At 36.5% G+C, this 13260-nt stretch overlaps 1 protein-coding gene across 2 annotated transcripts in view; it reads right to left on the reverse strand.

Moving 5' to 3' along the window:
* Positions 1-13260, reverse strand: part of LOC125135032 (circumsporozoite protein-like) — a 42655-nt gene that overhangs the window by 19956 nt on the left and 9439 nt on the right. For both annotated transcript variants that reach the window (XM_047794649.1, XM_047794658.1), the window contains exon 2: positions 3656-3737. In XM_047794649.1, the coding sequence (XP_047650605.1) occupies positions 3656-3737 (82 nt within the window). The remainder of the gene's footprint in view (positions 1-3655; positions 3738-13260) is intronic.

A 13260-nucleotide genomic window follows, 5' to 3' on the forward strand; every position in this document is an offset into this window, starting at 1 on the left:
CCACAGTGGGAACTCCTAACTGAAGATTTTTGTTTTCTCTTCCTTTAAATATTTCCTGCCCCATAAAGTCCATAAAGCCAGATTTTCAAGAGCAAAAAATACTATATCTTCTTCTCCATACAGTCAAGAAATATTTAGTCAATAACTACTTATGAGCAGCTTCTAGATGTCCAGAATTTTCTTAAACCACTTCATTGAGATATGATTTATAGCCAAAAAGCTGTACATATTCAATGTATACAACTTGCTGTGTTTGGAGGTAAGTATACACTCAGGAAAACATCACCATAACCTATGCCATAAACATATACATCATGTTCAAGTTTCCACCCGCCTTTTTATTTTTGGTGTGATAAGAACACTTAACATGACTCTTAGCAAAATTTTAAGTATAAAATATGGTATCGCTAACTACAGGTACTATGATATATAGTAGATCTCTAGGATTTATTCATCGTGAATAAGAGAAAGTCTGTACCTTTTGACCAACAGCTGACTCCCCCTCCCCCACTTCTTGGTAACCATGGTTCTACTCTTAGCTTCTATGAGTCTGATTCCCTTAGATTCCATTTGTTATTCTGCATCTTGCTTATTTCACTTTAGATAATCTTCTTGGGGTTCATCTGTATTGTCACAAATGACAGAATTTCTTTTTTTAAGGTTGAATACTATTCCAATGTATGTAAATACCACACTTTCTTTATCCATTCATATGTTATTGGACATGCTGTGCTGCTTTCAAGCCTTGGTTACTGTAAATAATGGTGCAAAAAACAGAACAATGCAAATAGCTATTCAAGATCCTGATTTTCACTTTCTTTGGATATATATACCTAGAACTAGAATTCCCAGTTCACAGGGTGTTTCATTTTTAAGTTTTTGAGAAAACTTCATACAGTTTTCCACAGTGGTTACACCAGCTGATGCCCAGAATTATGCTAAGTTCTTCCCAACATATCAGTGACAAACACGACAGAAGATTCTTGATCTCAGAGAGCTTTCATTTCGGAACGAGAAAACGATCAATACAAAATTAATTTTAAAAACATTCATAGTATTTTAAAAGTGGAAAGTGTTGTGGAAAAAGAAATCAGAGCAACCTAAGGAGGAAGGAGAGAGGAGGCTCCCAATTTGAGTGGAGTGGTCACCAGCACAGACCATGGAGAAAATGCCATGGCCTTATCAGCTGATGCAAGAACTTTAGCTTTACTGCAACTGAGGTGAAGGCTTTTAAGCAGAGGAATGATTTCTCTCTTTCTCCAATGGCTAATAACATATGCTATTATAACTGAGTGTCAAAGAGTAGAGCTGATTCATTTAAAAGGGAGGAAGGAGTACTATTAAAACGTGTCAGTGAGGATGGCTATAAAACTACTACCTTATATCAGGAACCCAGAATAAGAGCAAACACAAGTGATTATGGCCAGTCTTGCTGAATAGGCTTTACCCCTCCTGGCAACCCTCCGGACATGACCATTTTCATACCTTATCCATATTCCAAATTCTGAACACAAAAAAGTTTAAAACAAACCAATCTGGTAGCAAAATCTGACCCAAGTTCATGTGACACAGCTTATAGTTCTTGATTCATCTCACTTGGCAAATACATACATAAAGAACATTAACCATCAAAATCTAGGTAACCTTTAAATATACTAATTAATGGAAAGTCATAGGTACATCTATTTGTATACATACAATCTTTTTTTAACTGCCCTATTTTACTCAGAAGATAGTGGAGTTACATCATATGTCACTTTATCACATTAAAATTAAACCAGCCACGCTTAAAAAAAAAAAGAAAAAGAAAAAACAACTAAAATTCTATCTAGCATATAACCTAGATTACAATAGATGACATGGATCTGCTGTTACAGATTCTGATTTTACAGTTTAAAGATAATGTACTTTTCATACAAAATGCCCCCTAAATACTGGCTAATTGCTTTATGTGGTGTCCAACCCAAACCAAAAAATGCTATTTATTTCAACACTGAAGGAGAAAAAGCCTGTTTGAGACCTACTGAAACATACTATATTAGCATCTGCATGGCATCTTTCCATCGACTTTTTTAGGATAATTTTAAATAGATATGAATTTGACTAAGGCACTGTCTTTAAAAAACTCAAGGTGTAACTTTATAACTATGCTGGCTAATACACACATGGCTACCGAGTAGTTTAAAACTGAGCAGTCTGAACTGTGATGGACTGTAAAGTGAAAATACATGCTGAATTTCAAAACCTTAGTATGAGAGAAAAGAATGTAAAATATCTCATAATTTTATACCAATTAAGCAATGGAATAATATTTTGCAGATATTCAGATAAATAAAATATTTTATTAACTTCCCCGTTTTACTTTTCTTTTTTAAATGCGCCTACTAGAAGATTTAAAATTTGAGCAGCTCACCTTACACTTCTACTGAATAACTCTGCTCTCTACTAAAGACTGAGAAAAAGATTGATACAAAATTTCACAAGTACTTATGTTGTAGAATGAATAATTTCACTTTAAATCACTAGACTACTACGAACACAGATAAAAGTAGCAATAAATATTCATCGGAAATGCAGAAGTACTACTTGTGTTACTCATCCACATCCATGATTTTAGATATTCAAAGACGTATCCAAACATCCAATAATAAAGCAAAAGTCTTCCTTATATGATAAGTCTCATTTGTTTTAAAATCCATTTTAAGATCATGACTACCCAGTTAATACAGAAACATGTATTTAAAGAGGTTGACCTATTCACTACAACTTTAGTAAATACATTATTAAATGCATTGTGCATCCTTCCTTTATCTGTTTCTTTTCCAAGCAAGACAGCTGGCAAGTTTTTAAAAAAGACAAACACGAGACTGAGGGAAGGTATAAAAGCGGACACCAAGAAGGAAAGGGTAGATTTGGCTGAAAGGACTGTGTTCACCACTGACTTCAGCCAAATAGGCTGGTATATCCTCATGGGGTCTTGGGGTTGTAAAGAACAAAAACACAAAGCAGGTAAGTCTCACAAATGATGATCCTAATATCCTTCCTTCCTGGTAAGAGATCACATGTGCTGAGACGCAGGGTCTACAAGCAGATGAACTGTTATGCTGCATCAGTCTAGACAGATGTGATAATGCAGGGGGAACTCAGCAGGTGATGTTCAGAAGCAGAGTCAGGTGACCCGGTTAAATGTGTCCACGGACCCTGATGAGAGACCGATGGAAACACAGAAGGCAGCTGGCTCCTACAATGGGAGGCAGAACTGCCATGGGCAGGAAGAACTTTAAGACTGCCTGAATGTTTAATGTATATTTCACATGGTCTTAGATTAACAGAAATTTTTTATAACTCATTTTCAAATTACAACATTCTTTAAAATCATATACTGAAATGGTAAAATGTAAATACCTCAGATGTTTAATAAAGACAAAACTGGTTCAGTCTAAACCAAATTTCTTTTTCCCATACAAAATTCAGAATTTACCAACACTAAAATATGTACCTCTTCTCTGTTACAAATGCCAAACAACTAGTTTATCAATCTCTGAAACTTAAGAAAAATAAACAATTAAAAATGGCATAATATTCTTTCTTTCCTACAACTGAAAAGGCTTAACTTTATTTTTTAAAAGTGGAGCAATGAGACAAAATACAATACCTTCTGGATGTGTTTCTCCCAAATGTTAAAATAATGGGTCCTGAGAACTGAGTCCTTAAATCGCTCACAATCCAAACACTCTCTGAAAATTAACAGAAATAAGTGTTACTTCAAGTGCATCTTAAAGAATTTCAATAGCATGTTTTACAATGAAATCTTAACTACAACTAAAATAAAATATTTGAAAAAAAATTCTTAATTATATATGTTTTCCTTGGGCATAGCTGTTGACCACATCTGATATAAATATGGTTTAGAAAATTATTTATACTAAAGCACACTACCTGTCTTTACACTGAATAAAGACTCTATCACCAGTTCTTAAATGTGTGAAAAGTTAATGTCAATAACCAAGAGGAATTCTGATCAAGGATCTTGGGAGAAAAAGTGTTAGAATCACTTGACAGTTAACATAAGAGTTGAAATACCTCATTTTTTCCCCAGCTCATTAGAAACAAAAAATGTTAATAGAACCATCCTAGATATAGAATGACATCAACATGCAGGAAAGTTTATACCTTCAAGAACAAAAGAGTGGGTGAAATGTTTTTTGGCCAGCAAGAGACATGCCCACACTTTAATACTGTGGTGGCTGAGGAAACTGTATACTGATCAATAGGCCAGTGGACAGTGCAACTAGCTGCTGATAAGGAAGGTATAGTACAAACTCCGAGATTTCACCACAGCAGCATTCCACTGTGTTTATGTCTGGGTTACATCTCTAGAATTCTCAATTCCCCCATCCCACAGACTATGATCAGTTCTCAAGGATAATAGCTTAGCCTTCAAATAAACCCATCCATCTAAACTTAAACTCCCAAAATAAAGTATTCTTCATTATCACTTCATTTTACCTGATACCCTTCAGTCTCCTTAAAACCCATACATAGATTATAAATGTCTGCGGGAGATGTTCCCTTAACATCCTAGGGAAGTAGGCTCTTCAACCACTCTGCCTCTGGGTCACTTTCTTTGTATCCTGCTTACCATTACTCTCTGTGCAACTGAGAGCCTTTCATTCATCTCTGAATCCCCCAGTACCTAGTATGGTGCAAGGCATAGAGCTGATGCTGAGTGAATGTCTGCTCATGTGAGACTTTATCAACTAATATCATTCTAAAGTAAAAAAAAAAAAAAAAAGAAATACAAATAAAGGAAAGAAGGTTGGCCATAAGCCAACCACAATGAAGAATACTTGCCTTTCTTTTAACTTCATGTCTCATACATCACACACTCAATTCTCAGTCTTTCTCCATACCCCCCACCTTTTCTCTCTCAGTTCTTCATTAGCAAGACTCTCCTACTATCTATGTCAACACTCCCTTAACCCCTAGAGACAGTCAGCTGGGCTGGGTGGCAGATCTCTTTTCTGCCCAGGTGAATTGGGGACTCTAGTCCTGCTGTCTGAGGTCCCGCCTCAGTTGGCATGGTGACTGGGCAAATCCTTTACACACATGCATCAGCAGCTCCTGAGCTACCCTCCAGCAGCAGCAGAGAATGCCACCTATATGTGTAAATGAAAGATACTTAGAACCACAACTAACGGCAGAATGTTCCTAAAATTGTATTAGTAGACAGTAGGCATCACCTTAAAACAGAAAACAAATGAAAAACCCTGAAGATACCACCTAGTGATTAAAAAGAGAGAGAGAGAAAAAGAAAAGCATTATCATTTCCTACTAGGACACCATTTTTCAGCAGCTAAATAAAAACATTACCAAATCATTTTATATAATAAAATTTAACCTTATTTTGACCTTCCTCATAAAGTAAACAAACCTCTCTATCCAATAAAGTTCCATCTGAACTATGTAAGATGATAAGCAATACCTTAATTGCATTCATTTACATGACTTTGAAACTATTCTGGGCTGAAGTCACTGACTGCAAGGTCACAGAATACAAAAAAGTAAAATGTATGCAATTCACCAAGGAGGAATGGTGTACTCAGACACCGGGGTAGACCGTCCCCCTCCCTCATTAGGAGACACCAAATGCTTCATGCAATCAACAGGTGCAGCCATCCATAACATCTCTATCTGATATCTAATATATCACACATATACACAATGATTTTATAAATATACATATAAAATGTCATAAGAATATATATTTGATAAATCCATCATATATTACGGTTTTCTTACTAAAACCAATCTCCCTGAATAGAGGCAAAGGACAATCTATGCTTTAACTGCATTTAAAATCAAAACATGAAATAAGGGCTATTATTTTTTCCATTGTCTCACAAAAATTTATAACAACTAAAATTCAGATTATAAAGCTGTAACAATTTTTAGGACAAGCATTGCCACACAGGATGCTAAGTATATTAAGTGCTTCTGCTTTCAGTTTTCATAACCTAAACATTTATTCAACTGATTTGCTTAGAGGAGAGATTTTGACATGTCTCAGAGTCAATAATACCACATTAATAAAAGTAAAGGAATACAACTGATTGACAGAAATTGACTACCATAAATTATAAGGGACCATGTGTATTCTTCAAAACTTCAGATTGTATCCTAACACAAGAACAAGTTAGTCCTACAAGATATTTCCCTTCAGTAATATTCCAATACAAACTAGATATAACTAGTCTTTGAACTTGCTGAAGAGAAGGAAACTAAAAGAATAGGATCTAGGGACCTTTAAAAATGTTTGTAACATTCGTATGAATGTAGAGCCTCACATATCTGTTCTAGGTTTAATACAACATCACCAGGAGCTTCATTTAAGAAGTTTCTGTCCATTAAATGAGATAAATCTCTCATATTTAATTTGCTACCAAAGCACTTTGATACTGCTCAAACCAAACTTTGGCAAGTTAAATATGATTTAGTGAATGAAAAGTAATGATATAAAATTTGGTCTTCTTCACCTTCTCTCCCTACACAGAAGGGCAGGAGTATTGCATGTAAATCCGTATTAGATCCAAATCATTTCAATTGATGCTACTCCACAAAGAATATAAGGATGAAAAACATTTATTTAAATACTATATTCCTAAATAAATCCCAATACCTTGATGTCACTTTGTCCTTTTTAAATGAGAAAAAAGACATCTCAATTTCTCTCTATAAGTTAGGCCAATTTGTTGTGGAATAGCTTAGTAGTAAAATAAATGCATACATATATTTTAAAAAGTACTAGCACTTTTATGATCCACACATAACTCTCAGTGACCCTATTTTCTTTAGATATTTTAATTCTTTCTATAAGCAGCAATCCAGGGTTTAACATGATATAGATAATATGCATGATTGTATAATAAGCAATTTATGGTTCACATAGTTTGATAAGGACAAAAGGATTGAGCCCATCAGCGTCTTCTAATATTGCTTCCAGTGTTCTTGGCCACATTTTTATTTGATTTCAAACCTCGGGCTCATGATAATTTTCTGATAAATAGGATAACTTTCTGCTATTTCTCAAATACTTCCCTCTGTCCATCCAAAAGACTGAGTACAGCTTTATGTCCCTAAAGCTCATTAATCATGATCACAATACCTAAAGTTCTATTTCATATACATAAAATTAGGACTCCCCTTTCCTTGGATATTAGAATATGTTAAAAGCAATTTTTAAAACCACAATCTAGCCTTTGTATCTTTATATGAACTACTTACAACCTGGAACTGAAAATGAAGTATATTAATGGCATCATTCTTACAGGTCTCAAAGTTGAAGAAAAAAGTCCAAGCCTGGGTTCTGACACGTGCATTTGAACAGCATGCAGCAATCTCAGGTGAGCTCAGTAAACACTACCCACGTAGCAGGTATGCGTGTATGTGTGTGTGTGCGCACGCGCGCGCGCGCGCCCTCCTCTTTCCATCTTCTCTTTTCCTTTCCCCTTCCTTCCCCAGGGAGGCCAATGATCAAAATATTACACTTAATATGGTATGGTATAGCATGGAGGTAAAAGATTCATCTTGTCTGAAAAAGAGGTGCCTAAAGAAATGTATCCATTCTGAATGCAAAGTTAAATCCTAGACGGACAGGATGCTCCTTAACCCAGAAAAGAACTTGACTCAAGTATAAGGAATAGACCAAAAACACTGCACAAGATGAAGTGTATCTAGGAGGCCATATCTCCATTGGAAACACTGGCTACAGCATATGTTAATTGACAATTCCTTCTAGGAAATATTTCTCTTCCTCTCTCACCTGTTCCCCCACCCATCTTGCCTTCAACTCCATAAACAGCAGTTATCCCCCATTATAAAACAGTTGACGGTTAAAACAATGAGCCAACGAAGAAAGTACAATATTCTATAACTGACATTTACTGCACTGGCCTTGGACTTCTAATCTTTACCAGACGGGCACACAAATCAATCCATCAGCTCATAAAGGTGTGCTTTTTTAACCTCTAAAACAGATGGGATTGGCCAGAAGTGTCTGGCATGTCAAACTGCTAATCACTGCTGCCCTTTGCACAAAATAACCCACTTAAGTTGAGGCATGGTTGCACTGTAACCGACATTAGTCTGTGGGAAACCCATTTAACTGTCACACACTCCTGCCACTCCTGCTCTCCCTTAATTAAGCCTAATGCCTTATGCTTTGACCTTTTGTTCTAGCCTATTAACCCTATCTAGTACAAGTTCAATTATGTTAAACTAAAAACTTTGCCATAAAATATTAAATGCCAAGCTCAAAAAATCATAAGGGACAGCCTCACAGCCCTTAGTTCTATGCACCCTGGAACTCCAACAGGAAAACCTGACTTTTGAAGTGATACTGATTACGATAGAGTCAAGAAGAAGCCAAATAATCATTCGGGTCCACCCCTCTTATTTTACAAACTGAGGCCAGAAAATATTAAATGACACACCCATTTCATAGCTGCAGCCCAATCTCACTGAAACGAACCCAATCTCTGGCTCTGATCCTTTATTCTTCATGGTGTCTCTGATTAATAGTCAAACCACCTGGCAGTGTATTAAGGCGACTAATATTTTCACCACATTATTACTGTCACCACCCACGAAAACATATTACACAAACAGGCCTAAAGCAAAATGAATGAGGACGTCAACAGAATTTCGAGGTAAATTTTCCTTTCCTCCCTACACCAAAACTTGCCATCCACTCACTACTTCTTCTTTTTAAAGGAATGTATTGAGAAGAGCTAAATTCTGTAACGCTCACAAGGCAACAGGTACACATTTTTTTTTCTTTATTGATATTTTGTTTAGGTATTCAGCAGAGCAAGTGACTTAAGTTACAGAAAGCAACTACAACTTGCTACTCATCCGCAATAGAAAAAGCTGGCTATCTTTACAAATATCTTTTTACACCTAGATATACATGGATTGCTGTTCACAGTTACCAGAATCTCCCAAAATAAAAACAAAAAAGTTTAAAATTCACCATAAAATAAAATCAAACATAGTCTAAACTAACATGCTATCATCACAGGGGTATTTTAGTTGTGGTATATACAATAATGTGTGCTAATATTCCTCTTTCCACTTATTTCATACAACTAGAAAAACTGACCACTCCCACGGTGACACATGAAAACAAAGATCAATAACATCAAACAAAACTTGGATTTCTACCAATGACTCATGTGAGGAAACACAGATTAATTTTAGATTTTTGGAAGATTTAAGGTCAGATTTTAATCTTTTTTGTTGACTGCCCAAAGGCCTGCTTTTGTCTATTTTCAGTATTAAACAATCCTGTCATTTTTTGCCTTTAGCAACCTGGAACCTTATAGGTTAGCATAATATGCCAGTAAGTGGAACACAGAGTGATTTTCAAAAGAAAGATCACTCAAATTGTGGGAAAATGATAAATAACTCTAGTAACAGAACTTACTATTTTTTTAAGGGGTAAAAAATAGAATGTGTACAAGAGTAGAAAACTCAAAGGGAATGTGCTTATGGTATTAGAATAGTACCTTCAAAGGAAAGCATCTCTTGGCATCATCAGAAGGAATACACACAAGGATGGATGAGCAGGCAAAGGGAAAACAAACACTGGTAGCAGGAACAACCAGCAGAAAAATAATGATTCAGAGTCTCATGCACCTTTTTTACTGTAAAGGGTATTAAAGTTAATTTAAATGAGACATCGCACCTTAGTTACAAGAGTTGGTTCATAAAGATAGAAACTAAGTTTGGGTCTCAGACACTGCAGAATTCAAAAGTGGGCAATTTACACTAATGCAGAGAACCCAAGCACTTTATAACATACTGACTGACAGTAACAACGAAAAGAGAGAGCAGTTCAGATACTCAGAATCAGCAAATGTGAAAATACAAAGTAGAATCTATCACATTAATAGTAAATGTGCTAATGTTTCTACTCTCCCTTTGGACAATAGCCCATTATCCTGCATATCTTCTTTTACTATGATTTATAAGCTTGTGAATAGAAATATATGTGAGCCATGAGAGATTATTTTTTTCTGTTTACAAAAGACATCCACTTCCAAGTATGCACAAAGTTTAGTAAAAACATTTGTCTTCACAAGCAAGAAACTATGTTAAAGTTACTTTAAGAGCATTAGTTATATCTCAATGCTTTATATGTATACCCAAATAATCTACACATTTTCTTGAAGCACTTGCATATTTACTGCTAGTCTAGAAATTTATGTGCTCCATTTTAAAATAGTATTCTTTTCTGCCTTAGCATTGTTAATCCAGTTGAAAATAATAATTCTCTAACAGTCAGAAAATTCACCTCTAGTGAAGAACAAATTCTAATTTTTAAAAAATAGCACAAAACTAAAGTCTTATAATTTACTAGGTTTTGAACCATCAAGTCATTTTTGATGCCTTCTAACTTTTAAGATTACTGAACACCAAAATTAATACTGGACATGAGATTCTAAGATGCCTCCAGTGTCCCAAGCAGTCAAATTCAATGCAATTAATTAAATGCGTCGTCGACCCGGTGGAACCTTATGACTACTGCAAGGGAAGCTAAGGAAACTGTCCATAAGGCTGTAAAAATATTCTGTTTCATTTCTTTAAAAATAACTAAATGCAGAGTTCCCATCGTGGCTCAGTTGTTAACAAACCCCCGACTAGTATCCATGAGGACGCGGGTTCGATCCCTGGCCTCGCTCAGTGGGTTAAGGTTCTGGCATTGCCGTGAGCTGTGGTGTAGGTCACAGACACGGCTCGGACCCCGAATTGCTGTGGCTGTGGTGTAGGCCAGCAGCTGTAGCTCAGATTCAACCCATAACCTGGGAACCTCCATGTGCCATAAGTTTGGCCCTAAAAAGACAAAAGATGAAATAAATAAATAAATAAAAATAATTAAATGTTGCCCCCAAAGATTTTGCTGTACATGTTTTCTAATGTATTGTAAACTGTGTATTTTTGAAGAAACTTAGCATTACAAAACAATTTCAAGTGCCAAGTAATTATAATGTCACCAACAGTTAGTTTCACTTATTCCTTCATAATTAATATGCCTGGAAAGATGATGATAAATTTTAAGGCAGAAAGATTACTCCTTTTAGAAGTTCTAATTTAAAGAGACTAAAGAAAAAGTGTACAACAGCAGCTATTATGCATAAGTTATTCAGAATAATTAGCAGCTGCCAGGTTTAAATACACAAAGGCTACATTCCTAACCACCAAACAGCCAGATTTTACCAATACTCAGGATGGCCTCCTAGGTGCCAGGCACCTATAATACTGACAGTACACTCACGAATATGCTCCTATTCACGGCACTTACAGTCCACTGAGGAGGACAGACATTAAACAAGTGTGACTTGTTACAATCAGGGATACAAAGAACTGAGAGACACATCTGCTCTTGTTAGAGGCTTGGAGGCAGTAATGCACATCTACACTCTCTTGCCCACTGCCCCATGAGTGAGAATATTCCTTTCCAATTTGCTTCACCGAGGTCAGAAGTGTGGCCGCTCGGTGGGTCTGTGGCCCACATCAATGGCTACTATTAGGTTTCTTTTCTCTTGCTGTCTTTCTAGAGGGGTGGACATGGATGTGCTTGGTGCAGGGCACTGAGCACCACGGGTCTTACACAGTGCCGTCTTGTCTGAGCTGGTACCTTTTCACAGCTGAAAACAGAAATGGGGTCCATAACCTCTGTATGATGTTTCCAGTTGAACCAACAGATCTAACCACGTCCACTGATGGTTTTACACTATTACTCTCGGGTAGTCGTAGGGCTGGCCTGTGAGTGTTCTGATCATACTAGTCAACTAAAGCTACCTGACTCTGTTAATCTACAAATAGTAGTTCTCCTCCTGAGTTTTATATAGGCTTCAAGTGTACATAACATGTAGAAACAAAGTGCTGCATGAACAGATGTGCATCTGCTCTGTAAAGCTCTGTAAAGCTTTTCTTTTTAAACTCTCACCCTAGTTCCAAGTTCGAGAATATCAACTGAATCATAAGACTGTTCTGAAGACCATATTTTAATAGCATGAGAAGAAAACAGGCTACAAAAGACAAGGGTGACATAGCTGGCCCTGCTCACGCCACTTCTCAAGACCCAGACCTTCTAATTACCACAGATCCTTCCATGAGGTTGGCTAAGACCTAGGTACTCTGCTGAGCCCATCACCAAAGGTTAACAACCACCCATTAACACCTAGTACAAAAGCTCCTCTTTCTGAGACTGCCTTAGCACAAACAAGTGTGAAAGAAATCAAGACTTAATGGCTCACACTGGGTTTACCCAGCTGTGACCTACTGGTTCAAGTTCTTAGGTGGTCAGCGTCCTCCTCTGTAAAATGTGGACAAGAAATATTTTGGAAATTTTAAATTAACAACAATGCCAAAGATGTTGGGAAAAGAGTAATCATTTACTCTATTGCAGCACATGATACCCCTAGCAATTAAAAAAAAAAAAAAAAGGGAAATTAGGGAAAAAAGGGGGGACGAGAAAAAAGGAAACAAACAAACAAAAAAACAGAGGAGGAGAATCCAGAGAAAAAGAAAAAGTATATACGTGTTAGATAGTAGTACTTATCACTGATTAGCAGTCCACGCCAATCACCTATCCAATGCGCTGTTCTATTCAGCAAGGTGTCTCTATAGGCACCTTGTTTGAAAATGAGGAAGTAGAACAGGGACCTCGGGACAAGTGCACTTAAACCCAGAAATTCCACAGCTTCTATCAAACTCCCTTCCCACCTGAAAATCTCAGGATTCTATGAAATTACCTCAATTTGTAAAAGCCCAAGCAAAAGAAATTAAAAACAAACAAACAAACAAACAAAAAACCCAGATGAAAACACTGATTCGGGTCAATCGAGGATTATCGGGATAGATAAGAGTAATGTTTTACTAACAGAGTGAACAATGCATCGCTTTGAGGCTTGCCTCAATAACATGGAACCTCCAGATACTGGGAAAAAACCAGGCGGTGAATAAAAAACTTCCATCTTCAATCCCTGGCTTTGCGCACAGTCTATTTCAATTGTTTTAAAAAGGCGTAGATGGATTAGGGAAATAATATAAATCCGTAAGTGAACTCCAGAAAGAGTTTCTTCCCCAGACTGTCCACTTACACTGGTTCTCTCTTATTTGGCCAGATAACCCTGTATCATCTTAATAAAAGATCACAGTAAAACATTTCTTTGCAGCTTTTATACAGGCCCTTTT

The sequence above is a fragment of the Phacochoerus africanus genome, chromosome 1 (genome assembly GCF_016906955.1).
Source record: "Phacochoerus africanus isolate WHEZ1 chromosome 1, ROS_Pafr_v1, whole genome shotgun sequence".
In the NCBI taxonomy this organism is placed as follows: domain Eukaryota; kingdom Metazoa; phylum Chordata; class Mammalia; order Artiodactyla; family Suidae; genus Phacochoerus; species Phacochoerus africanus.